General features: G+C 39.7%; 1 protein-coding gene across 2 annotated transcripts; it reads left to right on the top strand.

Annotated features, from left to right (window-relative positions):
- The first annotated feature begins 747 nt into the window (after positions 1-747).
- ergic3.L (ERGIC and golgi 3 L homeolog) lies at positions 748-16,821 on the top strand. 2 transcript variants are annotated; one of them, NM_001094122.1, is given in 14 exon segments: positions 840-988; positions 1,936-2,006; positions 3,137-3,224; positions 3,870-3,989; positions 4,177-4,273; positions 4,552-4,717; positions 5,514-5,571; positions 9,177-9,191; positions 10,270-10,301; positions 10,393-10,489; positions 11,799-11,863; positions 12,863-12,999; positions 13,100-13,155; positions 13,742-16,821. In NM_001094122.1, coding segments are annotated over 14 exon segments (1,170 nt in total). In that variant the 5' UTR covers positions 840-900; the 3' UTR covers positions 13,822-16,821.
- The last annotated feature ends 1,707 nt before the right edge of the window (positions 16,822-18,528 follow it).

Below are 18,528 nucleotides of genomic sequence, written 5' to 3'. Positions count from 1 at the left end.
GTGGCAACCCTACCTCCCAACTATCCCGTTTTGACAGCTCAACCCGCAGTCCTGCGTTTGTGCTGGAAAGTCCCTATTTCTCTACACTAAACAGCCAAAAAAGATACAATGTTTCTAACTTAATTGGCTCTTGGCAGAGAGCCCAGAATAGATACATTTATAACAATTTTGTCTCTTGGAAGAAGTTAGACTCACAGCTTAAAGGGCAATTAACCTTCATTAGTAAAACTGTAATAAAACATAAAAACTACAGAAAAGTGTTTATTTCATATAAAATTGGCAGGGTCATTAGGGGTGTGGCTGCAAAAAGGGCGTAGTCCAGAATATTGGGACGGTATGTATTCATTCTGACATGAGTAAACCATTTTTAAAAACTGGGCACAAGGAATTAGCCGAGAAGGAATTAGAGGGAACACTGGCGCAAGATGATGACGTTTGAGTGGGCGTGTGCTGTCAGAGGGCTATGACATGGCAGTCGGCAATAGGCTGACGATCACATCATTCAGTACTGAGTCCTCTCCGGATTTTAAACTTTGCCAATTCTGAACTGGACAGCCTATGCAAAATCCCGGGCTGTCTGGTTGAAAACCGCACAGATGGCAGCACTAGTCATAGTCCCTTCTTCTCTCCGACACAGGAGAAAGCAGAGCAGCCCCATGCAGCAGTAGCTCCTCCTCCCTCCTTTTGTAACCAATGAGAGTGTGGCCTGGGGCTGTCTGTGAAGATTAGTTCCTGTCATAAAGCAACTAAGCTCGAACATCTCCGCCCTCTGCTGTGAAAGGATGGCTCACTTCCTGTTTTGTCACGTGATGATGTCACACAGGAAGAGGCCGGCCACAGGAAGCAGACGCTGCAGTGTCTACTGCTTCTAGTTTTGTGTTTTCTAGAGGGCTGGGGAAGATGGAGACGCTCCACCGGCTCCGGCAGTTTGATGCCTATCCCAAAACCTTGGAGGACTTCAGGGTTAAAACATGCGGAGGGGCAGTAGGTAAGGTAGAAGCATGTACAGGAGCAGCATGGAATGAATGGCAGTGAGCAGTGGCTATGAGCAATAACTTGGCTGAGGCACAGCTTTCAACCTGGAGAGATCACAGACTGGCACCACTGGGCATAGACTGGCATTCATTTATTGCACAGCTGGAAGGCTTCCTGTAGAAAAAGCCCAGCACCACAAATGAATAGACTGCCAGCAAATGTGGGGCCATTAATATAGCTAACTATTAATTTATTGGTAGAGCTATGGGATCTGTTATCTAGACACCCATTATCCAGAAAGCTCTCAATTGCACAAAGACCATCTCCCATAGACTCTATTATATTTAAATAATCCAATTTTTTAATAATATTTTTCTGTTTCTCTGTACCTTGTACTTGATCCCAACTAAAATACAATTAGTCCTTACTGGGAGCAAAACCAGCCTATTGGGTTTATTTCATGTTTACAGGATTTTCTAGTAGACTTAAGGTATGAAGATTACCAAATTACAGAAAGATCCATTCTCCAGAAAACCCCAGGTCCCAAGCATTCTGGATAATAGGTCCCATACCTGCACTACCATATTGCAGATCTGAATGGTTTTGTGTCACTGGGCAGAGAGAGCCTAGTCCTACAAATGTCCTGACTGGCACAGACTGGTATCACTGTACAGAGGGGTTGAAACCAAGTGTGGAGACATTTATAGAGATTACTATAGACTGATATACCTGGACAGAGACAGGCTGGTGTTACCACTTTAATAGACTGCCATTATTTCAGGAGGGTCAGTGTAATTGATGTTGATAAGAGTGGCACAGCTGGTCAGTCATCAGTGGGGTAGGCTGGCATCACATTTGGTCACAGTTATACAGATTACAATTATTTCCATGCCAGTTAAAAATGCCAATGTACCTGGGCAGAGTCGGCCTCATAATGTCTGTTTTGTTTTGTGTTTATAGTTACAGTGATTAGTGGCCTTATTATGCTGATACTCTTCTTCTCAGAGCTCCAGTACTACCTCACGAAAGAAGTAAGTGCATCTTCTATTGGTTCCCTGAGACTTCTGTCTAGTAGTTGATGTTAGATAAAGACATATATAAATCAGGTTCAACCTTGTGCCCAAGTAAATTCTGCCTAATATGTGAACAATTTCTCCCATTTGCCTCACAAGGGGAAACCCTTTTCCTAAAGGGCAAATGGACCAGTCCAACCCTTGTGTAAACTTGTGTATCTGCTGGTACAGCCTCTTCAAAGAGAGAATTACAAAACTTTAGTATTTATGGCAGGTTGATCAGTTCTACTTAGTATTCTACCCTGTACTTTCTATTACAGATTATGTAGCTGGCTTCCATTTTTCTAGCCTAGGGGCAATGGTACAGACGGCAAGTTTGGCTTCTTTTCTGCCCACAATTTAGTTGGTGGTGGGAAATTTGTTTAGCTCACTAAATGTTTGGGCTGGTACAAGCGAGAGGCATATGCCTAGGGGTGCAACGGTGGCTGGGGGCTAAGAGTCTAGGCACATACGTCTCCTACCTTTTCTAATTCCTGCACTATGGATCAGCATCGGTGAGGAGGGAGGAAGGGGTAGAGGATGGCTGGGAGCAGTGGCAGTGAATGCAACTGGGTGGAGGAGAGAATTGCTGAGCAGGGGGTGTGATAAGGTCTTGGGCTTTACCTGAGCACCTATATGTGCTAGACTTTGCCACACTCTTGGTGGGGGAAATCATATTCTTCTTGCAAGAATAGCACTCAAATGCAGGGGCATCTGCATAATAAAAAAGGGCTCTGGTTTGGTCATGATGTAGGACCATCGATTTGCATACGGAGTGATTTGGGGCAGTCGTATCACTTCTTGTGCCCCAATAGAGTGGTGTTCTTACAAAAATACTAATGTTTCCCCCTAATCTGTAGTGCAGGCTATGATAGCCTAGACTTCCAGTGGGGAAACCATTTTTTTTGTGAAAGTTGCCCTTTAACAGCAGAACAGCATAATTTAAAATAAAATCTATATTTCCGTAATAGCCAGTCATAAGTATTAACTGCGTATGAGATCAAATAATATAATAAATGTCACATGAACTAGTAAACCCTGCAATTCATTAACAATAGTGGAATTTTGACAGATTTTTGTGCTTATGTAATTTTCATCTTTCTTTCCAGGTCTATCCAGAATTATTTGTTGATAAATCAAGAGGAGATAAGCTAAAGATCAACATTGATGTTATCTTCCCACACATGCCTTGTGCTTGTAAGTACTTCCACCACTATCCGAGTGCAAAAAATTCAGAACTGGATACTATAGGAATGAAACTGTGAACAAGTACATTTATTTACACATCATGCTTTAGCCTGTTTCCTTGTGATCTAAAAATAGGAACCAAGGTTACTGTGGGACATGTGCTGGTATCTGCAAAATGGAGACCTAAGTATATTTAGGTAATAGGTGCTTCTTATAAATTTTCAGTGAGACCAAGGGTAATCTAATATAAAGCTACAAAGTTTGCTGCAGTTATTACATATGGCAACAGGGAGCATATCCTGGTCACCTGTTTAAATGGAAACATTTTATTTGTTTTTCTGTGCGTTCCTGCACCTGGGCAAACTTTGGCCTTTTATTTCGTATGGGGAATACATAATTTTATATATGGATCTTAGTTTTGGTTTAACTGTTGAGTACAGAGAGAGAATATATATGAGCCCTGGGGAAGGAGACTCGTGCAGGGGCCCAGTTGTATATAAAATGCTTACTTCTCCTTTAACGAGAAGTAGGCTGCAACAATTCCTGCTCTTTTGTTGCTGTGTTTTGTTTCCCTTAAAAGTCAAATTAATTGTCATTTGTGTCACTATGAAACCAGCAAATAGATAATTTTTTTTCCTTTTTATATCTGCACAGATTTGAGCATAGATGCGATGGATGTTGCTGGGGAGCAGCAGCTTGATGTGGAGCACAATCTGTTCAAACAGCGCCTGGATTTAGACAAAAAGCCAGTAACATCAGAGGCAGACAGACATGGTATGAATGGGGGTTTATTGTAGAAATTGGAATTTTCTGTAGTCTGGTCACTAGCGTTTCTCCTGCTATTGCTCTGAATACAGGACTAGGGAGTCAAATTGAAAAGTATCTTGATCCTTTTTCATCTCCTTTCTTTGAGAGTGAGAAGAGAATTGGGCCAAATTGTATCTTTCTCCTGCCCTTACAGAACTAGGTAAATCAGAAGAACAAGTAGTATTTGATCCAAAAACCTTAGACCCCAATCGTTGTGAAAGTTGCTACGGAGCTGAAACTGATGACTTCAGGTAATTACCCAGAATGCATTTGTTTTTCATTTTCCACAAGTATCAATTCAGCATTAGCTATGGGCTTCAGTTTTGTTAATGATATATAAATGGCAACCTACAGCTTGTGTAGCATGTCAGTATTTATTTTTTTTTTCTTCACTTAGTTCATTTTTTTGGTTTTGGGATACAAAGGGCTAGGGATTTACCTTCCTTAGGCTGATTTTTATGTTGACTTATCAGTAAAAATGAAAAAGCTGTGGTAAGTAGTATGTGATCTGATGTATCCTCCTCTGTAGTTGCTGCAACTCTTGCGATGATGTGCGGGAAGCTTACCGGAGGAAAGGCTGGGCATTTAAGACCCCAGATTCCATAGAACAGTGTAAAAGAGAGGGCTTTAGCCAAAAGATGCAGGAACAGAAGAACGAAGGATGCCAAGTATATGGTTTCCTTGAAGTCAACAAGGTAATCCTGTTTCTTAATGGAACATCACTAGTGCTCTCGTTGTATAACTCAAGCTTTATTTATTTTTTTATTCCATTGCAGTTACACCCATGTATATGTTTTCTCTAAACCTAATACATTAAATGAAGCTACACATGCCAGATGGATTATGATATGATAGTGCACCTGATTGTAGATCAGCTGTGTACAAATACAATTAGCTGTCCAAGCCTTGAGAATTCTAGTTCTGCATCTTTTTGTGTGATCATGCTCCGGTTAGTTCTTAATATGCTGCACATCTCCGATAGATATTTATTGGAGGAGAACTATAGTGTACTTCTGGTACATTCTTCATCAGTATTATATAATCAGCCCTTTAGCATTAGCCCCTATGACAGAAAAACCTAACTTTATGCTTGATTTCTGAGCATTCCTAAGCTTAGTTTCTTAATAACCTAGAGCACACAAAGCATGTGCAGTATCACTGACACACAAAATATAACAACAATATCCAAGATGGAGAGCTGCTGTTGCCACCTTCGAAGGCATGTATCCATACTGGTACATGGCTGCTGATACAGAAAGTTTGGTATAGAAGATGTAGTATTTTAGCTATATTAATTTTTAGTTTAGCCAGAATCTGTTTATGAAGCCATTTTTCACTGGCTTGTAAGATTACCGTTCCATTGGCCACATACTGATTTGTCAGGGTCTTGTTCTTGTCACATCCTTGGCTCCTTTCATTTTCTTTGGTAACATAAGAACTATACTGAAGTATGTGTCTGGGCTTTAAAAAGAACATGCATCCTTTATACAGGTGGCCGGGAACTTTCACTTTGCCCCTGGAAAAAGCTTCCAGCAATCTCATGTTCACGGTAAGTAGCTCCATGCATCCAGCATATTCTGAATAGGTGAAGTGTTGCCAATGTGTCTATTAGGTGGTCTTGTCTGTGAACTCCATGTGTCTTACAGCTACTAAGCGCTGTGCATCCTCTCTCTAGTTACTGAATATCATGTTTGTTCTCTTTCTTATAGCAGTGTGTGTGCGATATAAAAATAAACATTCCTTTTCTGCACATATGCATTGAAGGTAATGTGTAGAACTGCTATATTGCCTTACCATGTAGAGACATCATCTAGACTCCAGTAACAGCATGCTTAATGATATTGGTAATGGCAAAAAAGCAGAGACAGATTTTTCTATCTTTTAACCTTATGAACAATGTATGTACACAGTGTTCTTACGTTACTATATCAACAATTGGGCCAACTGCCCAATTAATGAAAGTTGATCCTTCTAAGAGAGTCCTGCCTGCTCTCTTTGTACTTGACTCTGTGTTCATTTTAAATGAGTATTGCTGCAGGCATTAATATGTAGTTTCTCATTCTAGTCTCCCAACAGCACTGCATTTGCCCCTCTGATGCTTAATTACACTGTACCATAATCTCCCTGTATTAGATAACTGCAAAACACAAACATTGTAGAAAGGCAGGGCTCTCAAAGGAGCATTCACATTCATCTGTATTGAAGTTACACACTTCGTAAAGCTAGGAGGCCACAAATATATCTGTTTTAGGCCGGGTTTACTTATATTTAATAAAATTATTAAACATCGGATTTTCCTTTCTAATTATTTGCAAAGCCATAATTGTGATGGGTATGTCACAAGGAAGGTTTTGAAGTACAAGTACTCTCATTAAAAGCTTGATTGTTATTAAGCAAATGACTTGGGTATGGAATGGGAACGGATTTTTCAGCATAGCCATGAGAATGGCAGGTGTAAGGCAAAAGCTTCATATTCCCAGACCAATGTTGATTTTTGCCCAGAAGGGTAAGTGGAAACAATGGGGTGGGCTGAATGAGTCATTAAAGTGGACCTTTCACCCAGGCAAATTAAACATGAAATCCATCATGTTTTGTTGAAGCATCTGTACCTGTTGTAAACTCATTTAAAAATCTCAGCTGTCAGTCATATATTGCCTACTCCTCCTTAGGCATAGAGGCAGGGAAGTCAGTTACTTTCACTTTCCAATCAGCACTTCCTAGATGTCACTGCCTTCCCCACATTCCCCCACTCTCCTTATCATTTAATTGTGTAGCCAATGCATGGGCCACTATTCTGGTGCACAAACAAGATCTTGAGATGATGCAAGGCTTGCCTTGATAACCGTGCCTGCAAAATGGCGACTGCCTGCTTGCTATAATTATGAATTCCTAGACTGAAGGAAACAATTTTATATAGTGTAAGTAAAGTTTATTTTGCGTGACTAATATGATAAAATCTGCAATTATTTCTTAAAGTGACAGGTCCCCTTTAAAAGCACTTTTATGGGTTCATGATCAAAGAGCGATTAACATTGCTATTGCAGTATTGGCATTAGAATAAGGTACAAGGCTACATTCCCAAAATAACTGTAGTATGCCTTTTTTTAATTGGCTGTGTGCTTTTCTTCCTCACTGTTTGCTAGGGATGCACCGAATCCACTATTTTGGATTCGGCCGAACCCCCGAATACTTTGTGAAAGATTCGGCCGAATAACGAACCGAATCCGAACCCTAATTTGCATATGCAAATATGCAAATTAGGGGTGGGAAGGGGAAAACATTTTTTGCTTCCTTGTTTTGTGACGAAAAGTCACACGATTTCCCTCCCCACCCCTAATTTGCATATGCAAATTAGGGTTCAGCCGGGCAGAAGGATTCGGCCGAATCCTGGATTCGGTGCATCCCCACTGTTTGCCTGCTGTCCTCCAGACTGCTCCTTAGCTGTTAGCTGTCTATTTGTAAATGAGATGCATTCTTTCTGTCTTCTGCTTGTCTGGTTTCTGTCTGCTCTATAGGAACATGTTCATAAGCCTGAAGCACAAGGCTCACTAGAAAATCATGGTTCTGAATTTTGCTGCCCAGTAATCTACTATACTGAATGTTTAAGGGCCAGATTATTTTTACTACAATACTGACATCTGTTGACCCTCAGACTGGGAGCAATAACAATTCCGCATCTCTCCCATGTGCCTCTGTTAAGCAGCATTGCTTTACAGAATTACACTCTAAAAGTATCTGTTCAGCTCAATGGGTAAAGCAAAGTTGAAGGCCAGCAAGTTCTATAGCACCTCTTTGGCTTGTTCTACCAGTCTCAGACGATGAGATACATTTGTACGGAGTATGCTGAGGACTGAATGACCTATACAGGTATGGGATCCTTTATCCAGAAAGTATTTAATTATGGAAAGTCCATCTTCCATAGACTGCATTTTAATCAAATAACTTACATATTTAAAGGGGAACTATCGCAAAAATAAAAATGTAATATCTCACATTTGCTAATTTTTTTTTTTAATTTAAACTTTAAATAACCCCCAACAGGATTGTTTTGCCTCCTATAAGGTTTAATTATATTTTGGCAATAAGTATAAGTTCTTGTTTTATTATTACAGAGAAAAGGAAATCATTTTTAAAGGGGTACTATCACGAAAATAAAAATTTAATATAAGCTTCCTCATACTACATTGTTTCTGAAATAATCAGGTTTATCTTCACTATTCCTCTCTCAGCATCTCTTTCTCTTTATTCTGTCTTCATGCAGCAGTTGGGTGTCAGATGATTGATCCAATATATCTTATGGGGGGGCTCCCTTTCCTAACAGATGTATTCGAGCTCACTCAAATAACTGATTCCAGTACAAACAAAATCTAACAAAATAACTGCCTGTTGCACAAATCCTGCATGTAGAGAGACATGATGTCTGGTGATTTAAATAGAGTGAGCTTTAATACATCTTCTAGGCAAAAGGAGCCCCCCCCCTATAAGATATATTGGATCTTTCACCTAACACCCAACTCCTGAATGAAAACAGAATGAGAAGAAACAGATGCTGAGAGAGGAACAGTGAAGAAAAACTTGATTATTTCAGAAACCGTCCAGATTTTTTAATTGATTGTATTTAGAAAGTTTCATATTTCAGTTTGCTAAAGCTTGACATTTTCATTTTTGTGATACTTCCCCTTTAAAAATCATTTCTGTTTTCTTTGTAATAATAAAACAGGAACTTGAACTTATTGCCAATTAAGATATAAGTAAACCTTATCGGAGGCAAAGCAATCCTGTTGGTTTTTTTTTTTGGTTTTTTTTTAGCAGATGAGCGATTCAAATTACAGAAAAACCTCTTATCTGAAAAACCCCAGATCCCATTCTGGATAACATATCCCATACCTTTAATAATGGCTGATAAAGCTGTGGTTCTCCAGTTGTTGGATTATAGCTGCTGGAAATTGTGTCTACCGTCTTGACATTCCCAATCCATATGCTTATTATCACAAAATGTCCTTGTTCATCTGACTTACTCACTGCCCAAGAGCTTTGCTTTGCCTTGAAACATTGAAATGGGTCATTGCAGCTTCCGTTCTCTTCTCATTAATTAAGACCTTGTCTCTGTCTGTTTTTTCCTTGCCTCATTCTCCTCCTCCTGCTCCTGCGCAGTGCATGCGGTTGAGAGTAAGTGAAATCCTGTGCTTTTTGTTTTCCAAGCATAGCATTTTTTTTCTCCTTGTATGTGCTGAAAATGTTTAAACCGAAAAGGATCACCAACACTAAAACCAGCTTGAACCCAAATTGACACTGATTAAACTTTGGCTTATCAATGGGAATGTGTTAATTTTGCCAAAGGCAGTGTTTCATCTTCAATGGCAAAATGTGCCTAAATATGTGGAACACCCTATACAGAGCACCTTTATCACTGATACAAAACTAGAACTACCCTATTATATGTACAATACAATTAAATCAGTGCCTATTTTAGCTTTTGGTATCCCTTTCTTTTAAACAGTAAATTAATCTGTAGTAACATGGACCGATGATGCTCCTTTCTATAAAACTGACAACAAATCAGATTCTTGCTTTAATCCTAACTGCTAGACCTGTAGACGCTAGCTGCTGATTGGCTGCTATAGTAGGAGAAACTGTCCACCATGTTGCTACTTAAACTTATTAGTGTTTTGTTTGTGTAGCATCTAGCACAAGGATGTCCAATTTGCTGCCCATTATTTGCTGTAAAAACTGTACTTCCCAGCAGCCTCTGATGGTCTTCAGCTGTAAGGGGCTTCTGGGAAATTTTTGAATGTGGGTTGATCATCTCTGCTGTAGTCGTATGTCAAATTGTCTGGCTTTTCTCACTCCCTCAACCTTTTTTCTACCTGTTCTGCTATGTAGGAACATAAAGCTTGGCCACCGTTTTTGCCCACTATTTTGTCACCTTGTGCCCCCAATTAAAGTTACAATTTTTAGCCACTATTTTGTCAACTTAAGCACTCAATTAAATTCAGAAAAATATCCACTGGAACGTGACCGTGTTTTATTTAGTAGACGTTAATCCTGATTGTAGAGACTGCCTCGCATTTTGAAATGATAAATACAGGAAGCTGAGTTGGTCTAGTAAAGACACTATGTATTTAAAGGGACTTGTGGAATGCAGAATGCATAGCATGTTGATTTATCAGTTTCCCCTTTCAAACACCAACAAAGCGCTGTGATTATGTGGATCAGAAATCTTAACGGAAACCCTTTCTCTTTATAGTACATGATCTCCAGAGCTTTGGGCTTGACAATGTAAGTATAGATATGCCGCACCTCTTAAGACCCTAGTTAGTGATTTTTGTTATCCCGAGAGATTATGTTAATATGTCCCTTTTTCTTTCAGATAAATATGACTCATGAAATCAAACATCTCTCGTTTGGAAAGGATTATCCCGGTCTGGTAAACCCTCTTGATGGGACCAGCATAGTAGCAATGCAATGTAAATACAATTTCATTAACGATCCCAAATCTCCCAGTGGACATCTGTTGTTCGACCTTCTTTAAAGTTAAAGCTGATCCCTGTTTCATTAACCATTTCTTTGTCATTTGCATTACAACATGCATTGTGCAGGGCAAAATGTCCTTTAATGTCCATTTTACAAGCCCTAAATGGCTGCTCATTTATTGATTATGTTCTAGTTTGAACATATCTATATAAACCCTGGTATTGCTAACCTTTTCTAATGTAGGTGCCCCTTTGACTCCGACCTGCCACTGTCTAGTAATGTCTATTCGTTAGTGACATTCTTCGGGATGGGGCAATGTTATGGGGTACTGTTTACATTTGCCCTTTAGCTCCTCAAAATTTTGCCTGGTCTCCAAGAATAATAATCACAAAGCTGCTGTCTAAGATATGTTTGAGACTGACACGGGTTAGTCAGCATTGGGCTGGGGAGAGGGGCCACCTACGTTAAAAAAGGCTGCGTGTCTAGGTGCAGTGACACATTCCTGTTAGAATTTGGACTGTCACTTTAAAGGAAAACACCTTAGAAATATGAAAAGAAATGCTGAATTTTATAAACTTAACTTACTGTCCCAGCCCTATAACATTGATGATACAGGCCTTCAAATTTTTCCACAAGAGCTCACTATATTGGATCTTCTTAGCCCATCTGTAAATTGTCCGTGACACTGTACAAGTCTGCTAAGTATGTTCTGGACAGCTGAAGAGTTTAATTTAGGGTCACCTCATAAAGTGGGGTTCATCTGTCACAGATAAACAGTGTCTGAATTATTTAATTATTAAATAATGATGCAGAACACACTCGTTTCCGAACTGCCATTTAATGATTTAGAATGACTAACTTTGTATGTTATACTGTATATGCTGCATACTGTGAATCGGTCAGTAAGCTGAGGCATCTGACAGCAACCAGGAGCTTCTTCTGAGGCACGGATCTTCCTAGGTCACTAGGGCTGGTATGGGAGCCTAAAATTTAAGTTAGCAGCATTACATTTCAGTACTAGTTGAGGCACAACTAAAAACAAGCTTGTATTTTTTTGCCAATGCTTCTATGGCTTCCCAGCAGTCTATAATGTCCAAGGATTTCTAATGGGCTTTTGGAGCTATTGCTTGTGAGCAGTTTGCATGTGGAGCTATTGCTTGTGAGCAGTTTGCATGCAGCGTGATTGTTGGTCTGTCAAAAATAAGCAAACTATCTGACAAATAAATTGTGTGTAAGCATAGCCTAATACATAAGCTTTCCTATAGGGAGACATGTTCTGACTGTTGTCCTTCTTTCCTGCAGCCTCTATGATGTTCCAGTACTTTGTGAAAATTGTGCCGACCGTTTATGTTAAAGTCGATGGAGAGGTAAGTGCCGTTTTCTCCTTGTGATGCAGTTAAACGACAAGTAACCCCTAAACATTTTAAAGTAAAAAATCCATTCCTCCCCCCTCCAGTGATAATGCTATCCTGGACAAAGTTAACTCTCTTTGATATTTAACACATAAAAAGTGCAGCAAAATGTCACTTCCGGTTTGTTGTAAAAAGGCGATGTGTCGACCTGCACTTACGTGCGCGCTCCAATGTCCTGCTAGCAAGCTTCTTTCGTAAACTGGAAGTTACTGGAGAGTTAACTTTGTCCAGGATAGCAGTAAAATTGGAGGGGGAGAAATGGATTTTTTATTGTTACTTGTCCTTTAAGCACTGGAGGAGATTTTTTCCTGCCTAACATTTCTCATCTAACTTGCTTATTCTGGAGTCTTGCAATCGGAGGGGTTTAAATATATGTTTAACAGTCTACAACCTGTTGCTATTTTCAAAACCATTTTTAAAATATGTTAACTTTTAATAGATTTAAATGATTAGCATTTCTATTCTGCTCTTTCTAGCCTGCAACTGTAATTGGTGTTTGGCTGTCGGGGTCACTGACCCTGGCATCAAAAATAATGATTGACTGTGAAACAAATTTTTATGGTTCCTCTTGGTTTTAGTTGCTTATTTGCTCTTTTGGTCATCTTCTCTTTGCATTGTATAAGGGAGCAATATTTTAAATTGGTAATAGTGCACGGCACTACTATCCCGTTAAAACCAGATTCTGATGACACAGATATCAAATTTGATAAATATGTCAATTTAAGAGCATTTTAATGTTCAAGACCGTTTTAGATGATCATTGATAGATAGGTAAAAATATTCAGGGAATCTTTTGATATTTCTCAATTTGATTTAAAAAACACAAAAACAATTATTAAAAATTATACCCTAACTGTCTCAGAATTCTTCTGTTTACACTTTCAGAAAAGTTAACATTGAGCTGAGCTTTTCCAGTTCATTCAGGGAATTGTCTTCTTTGTTTATTTTTTGTAGGTTCTACGGACCAATCAGTTTTCGGTTACCAGGCATGAAAAGATGACCAACGGTCTAATAGGTGATCAGGGACTACCAGGGGTTTTTGTGCTGTATGAGCTCTCACCAATGATGGTAAAATTTACAGAGAAGCATAGGTGAGTCTTGTTAAAGAAACACTTAGGGGCATCTCCTTAACCAGATTTCTTGTTGTAGGACATCTTTATAATTGCATTTTTGTTTTATTTGTTCTTCTAGGTCGTTTACACATTTTCTAACTGGAGTATGTGCCATTATAGGAGGAGTGTTTACAGGTAAATTGTGTGTGTGGTTCTGACAGATATTTCATTGCTTTATCCCTATTATAAAAATATTCTGTTATTGCCCGTTTAGTTGGGTTTTTTTATTTTTCAATAAACTCAAAGTTGCCATATTTTTTTTTTCTCTCCTTTTGGGTGTTTCTTATGACTAGTATGAATGATTTTGTAGCTTGAATAGGCAATCGGTATTGGCAGCTCACACTCATTTATACAAATATGCAGGATAATCATATTTATAACCAGGGTATATTTTCCTCTTGAATTCATGGGAAGACTATGACTCCTAAAACGATTTAGCAGAAAAAGCTGATTTTAAGATAACCTGTCACATATAAACTGTTTCCCTCAGTACAACCGTGAGCACATAATGCGCAGGGGACGGAGCCAAATGAAAAATTCCAATATATTTTAGTAACTTTAGGTTAACTCACCAATGTTTTGGGCCCTAAAATGGATTTGCTATGGGGCCCAGTGCCATCTAGTTTTACTACTGGTGCTTTCAGTTATGTTATGTGATACTGACACTTCTAAATTAATGGTGGCACATGACAACTTTTTTTTTTTTTTCCCGTGCCTACAGTTGCAGGTCTCATCGACTCCCTAATTTATTATTCCACACGTGCCATCCAAAAGAAAATTGAGCTGGGAAAAGCCACTTAAAGAAAACAAAAACAACAACTGCACCTTCAAACGGACGAGAGACTGGTTTCTCAGCGAAAATTGGGAACGGGGATATTATAAATGTCAGGGAAGAATGTGTGTGCGGCCGTCCACATGCTGACACCTTTCTGAATAGGGACTGGACACTAAGACAGGAAGCGGAGAGACACATGAGGGGAACCTTCAGTATCTCCCAAGGAAATTGTAACCATATAATGTGCAACTGTCATTTTGGAAATCTTGAGTGGCTGTGTCCTCTGAGTTATGTTTGTTTTCCAGTTTACATTTCCCTTAAGGGATGGGGGCTAGCAAATGTAAATGATGATGGTGGAGGGTGGGACACCATTATAATGAGAACCTTCCAACTTATGCAGTTTTCACTGCCTGCCCATAATGCCTTTGGAGATTCACCAACATCACAGTGGGTTACTGCTGCAGCAAGATGGAAGACATGGAGCTGATGCCAAGGAGGACATTCATACCCTCCAGTAATGGACACTTAATCACATTCAGAGAAGGTACCAAAGCATCAGACCCAAACACACACACATTGAGGAAGAAGTTATATGTTAATCAGGGCTGTGGAGTGGAATTGTTCTTAATGTAAGAAATAATAAATTATTTTGCTGCTAGTTCTGAAACTCCACTTCATACATCCTCCTGCCCTTAAAAACATAGAGCAAGAGTGCAGAAGAACTGTTCCCAGCCCTGGCCATGTCAACCTTCAGCAGCTGGTAGGATTCTGTGAGAAGTAGATCTGGCCAATGAGAAATTGAGCATGCCTACAATGGTACAAATCCAGCTTTTGGAGGTGTTAATGATTCCTTTGGACCTGAGCAGTTACATTATAACTAAGTTATGATGTTTTTTTTCCTGAAGTATGAGTACATCTTGTTTATTTTTCCTGGGTCTGATCCACCAAGTTGGGGAGGTCCATTTATAAAGATTCTCATTTTTAAAACTCATTTTCTCTAAAACCACAAATACCATGCAATTTATTAAAAAAATATCAGAATACAGAAAAAAAACCCTCTAAAGTATGTACTAAAAAATATGAACACCTCTACTCAAATGCTTTTGCTTGCCACAGATTTGTATTAGAGGTTTTTGTGGGGTGTACACTTTAGAAATCTTGAGTTTTAGAGAAAAAATAAGAAAACAAAGAATGTTCAGAGAGATAAATTTGATTCGGGAGAAGGAGATAGATAGATAGATCTATCTATATATACACATACAAATGTATGTAAAATCAGGCACGGGGAGATTTAGTCGCCTGGCGACTAATCGCCTCTTCTGCATGGTGACAAACTGCCTTACGCCTACTATAATGAGAAAACGACAGCGCCAATACACTCGCAGCACTTCGACTTCCGAAATTGCCTCACGAGAAAACTTCGGAAATCGAAGCGCCGCAAGAGCTTTGGCGCTGGCGTTTTCTCATTATAGCAGGGGCAAGGCAGTTCGGGGAGATTTTCGCCTGCAGAAGAGACGATTAGTCGCCAGTCGACTAAAACTCCCCGAATCTGCCCGTATGCCCCTGCCCTAAGTGTATAGGACCTGTGTTTATTGTGCCCTGTCCATATTTTTAAGCACCTCATGGTACAAAAGCTGCAAGCAATGTCTGTATGCACCTTTTATTAAGTCCAATGACCCCCTTTTGTAGAATTCTTAATCGCATTCAGTACAGTCTGTTGAACCAGCTTTAACCTTAGTTACAAGCAAGATGAACCCAATGCAAAGCCAATACAATAGTAATGTTCTATGAAAATCTACAGTAATGGATTTGGCCATGTTACCTCTCCGCTGAGCTGTCAATTAGATGCCATTCCGTAGGTTCAGACCAATGTGCTTTCTATCCCATTTAGAGCAGAGCCAATGGTATAAAAGTATTTACTGTACTATGACTTTGAGTTACACGTGACTGTAGTCATAATGTACAGAGATTGACCTCAATAAAACTGACCCCAAATGTAAAAAAAAATAAGATAAAAAAAAAATACATTTTGATTAGTTCTACAGATTACTTTACTAGTGAGTAAATGAAACTTGAAAAGGCTTCCACACCTTCCTGAAAATGCTCTCTACTGGGGCTCATTTAGAAAAGTTTGGTAGATTTGTACCTGGGCTGTTACCCATGGCACCTAATTAAATTTCAGGTTTTTTTTAGTTTGAAAAAACTTTTTATTTTTTACTATACTATAAAATACTATTTCTCACCTTTGCAGTTACTGGATGACCATGGTATGTGGCAAATTCATTATGACCTGGTTAATATTTTTCTATTGTCTAACATAATTTATGTATGTAGCATTCTACATTAAATCAATACAATAATAAAATAGATGGGGATCAATACAATCATAGAAAATAGATACATGCAGAAATACACTTAGGTCAAAAAAGTAGTTCACTTTGATATATTCTGAGACAATTTGCAGTCAATCTTCATTTTTTACTTTAGAATGCTTTTAGCTTTTAATCTGGTTGATGGGACATGGTTTACTAGGCAATGGTTTGAATGAGAGCATGGAAGATGTCTAGAGCCATGTTTTTTTTTAGGTGCTGGGGACAGTGACCCCAATTTGAAAGCAGCAATGGCCAAGAGGCAGGAAGATAGTGATACAGACTCGTTCACTCTCTCATAGTCTTAGAGCTAGTCAGTGACAGCAAGGGCTAATAACATCTGGGATTGGATATAGGTAGGGTGCATTAAATAAGGATTCTATTCCCTCTATAAATCTCTTCTTCCACCTCCTCTTCAGCAGGCTATTCAATGTTGGCTCCTAGTTAAACACAAAAAAACAAATTCTCAGAGTAAAGGACAACTCTCTGGATATTCTATACTGACCATGCATGTACTCAGGACTTTCTAGCTGGTGGCCTGCATGAAAGTCTGCCTGCTGTGTCTTGTTATCATATGTAAGATTTAAAAGGTATCACTACAGAGGTTAAATGGCCCCTGCATTGTTTAAACTTCAAATTCAGACTATAATCTCCACACATTCTTCACACATGGAACTCCTCTATTGTTCACACCCTAAAACCGTGAGACCCAGACTGAAACTGCCCACATTGTTCACACTCAGACAAACTTCTAAAGGGGCACCTGCACTGTGTCATTGTATGTAGCCCATCTTAGAGTGGTCCTGATAGGTTTCCCTGTCTCCTGCTCTGTTCTGCCTGCCCTATGCTCCCTGTGTGTACCATACTCTGCCTGCCCTATGCTCCCTGTGTGTGTCATACTCTGCCTGCCCTATGCTCCCTGTGTGTGCCATACTCTGCCTGCCTTATGCTCCCTGTGTGTGCCATACTCTGCCTGTCCTTTTCTCCCTGTGTGTGCCATATTTTGCCTGTCCTATGCTCCCTCTGTGTGCGTACCATATTTTACCTGCTCTATGCTCCGTGTGTCATACTTTGCATGCTGTATGCTCACTGTGTGTGCCTCCGGACCCTGGTGGCTGCTGCCTCCAGGTCTCCCCTTCATCAACCCCCCATCCCCAATCGCGCATGCTTGTCAGCACTTGCTCTGCTTTTTTTGCTGCGACTGGAAGCGGCAGTAAGAAAATCAGGGTGCGGATCTGGGCCGGCAGAGCCCACTAGAGCCGGGGGGCCCCACTGGGTTTTTCCCAGTGTCCCGTCGGCCCAGTCCGACCATGGGTGTGCCATACTCTGCCTGTGTGTGCCCTGCTTTGCCTGTGGAACATAAGCCTGGTATTTGTTCTGGGTTTTTTCAGCATTTGAAAATTTTTGTTAGGGGCCCCTAAGGTGTATTTTCACATTTATTCATTAATTTGAATACTTTTTTTCACTGCACATATTGTGCTACTTTTTGGCTACTTTTGAAGTGCCTCTTGGCTAGTTTTGGGCTGATTTTGGCTGGTTTTGAAAATTAGACCTGGAAACCCTGTGAGTCAGTCTCCACACTAATTGGCAGTTCTTACCCTGCTTCTACACTATCCCAATAAGCCTCTTAATATAACTTATATAAGTCATTTATTACATGTATGTATATATACTGTATATATATATATATATATATATATATGTATATATATATATATATATATATATATATATATATATATATATATATATATATATATACACATACATACATACATACATACATACATACAGGGACCCATAGGTTTAATATGCCCCTATGGGTTTAAATCCCTACCCTTCCTCCTTTTCCCTAGTTACTAGGCAAAAGCCCATGTATCTAGTTTAAGTATTCACGTATCCAGTTATTGCCCAAGAGGTGTAATGACCACTTCCTAACACACTTCAATATAGTGCTGGAAAAGGGGTCTTCATCTTTGGCTGCTGGTGTCCTAACCATCTGGATGTGCTCATTGAGCCTGGGTACACCAAGGCCTAGTAAACCATTGCCCTAAAGGGACCAGCACCTATAGTGTCTAAGTTGGGTACCAGGGAACCCCATGAACGAGGGTAGCTAGAATCAGCTTATATGTGTTATAGACTCTCTAGGAGAGTAAGATAGAGCGTTCAGATAGCAAGAGCAGCTTTGTGCTCCATCAAGGATCTGTAGCAGTGACAGCTTTCCAAGGCTCCTAGTTTGTGAAGGGACCACAGTGGATAGGGATCAGGCTTCAGACCCCTTCTCCCTGACTGGGTGGGATCTAGACCACTTCAAGGTATATCTGCCAGGGATTCCTATTGCTGCTTGACTACAATGTGTCATCC

This window comes from Xenopus laevis, chromosome 9_10L (genome assembly GCF_017654675.1).
Source record: "Xenopus laevis strain J_2021 chromosome 9_10L, Xenopus_laevis_v10.1, whole genome shotgun sequence".
Lineage (NCBI taxonomy): Eukaryota > Metazoa > Chordata > Amphibia > Anura > Pipidae > Xenopus > Xenopus laevis.
This window is presented reverse-complemented; position numbering and strand designations above follow the sequence as displayed.

Excerpts from the sequence above, each read along its gene's own strand:
- ergic3.L (XM_018234487.2), top strand. The coding sequence starts at position 901 with ATGGAGACGCTCCACCGGCTCCGGCAGTTTGATGCCTATCCCAAAACC. Across the intron at positions 3,225-3,869 it reads CCCACACATGCCTTGTGCTT|ATTTGAGCATAGATGCGATG; the intron begins GTAAGTACTTCC and ends ATATCTGCACAG. Across the intron at positions 10,490-11,798 it reads CAGCATAGTAGCAATGCAAT|CCTCTATGATGTTCCAGTAC; the intron begins GTAAATACAATT and ends TCTTTCCTGCAG.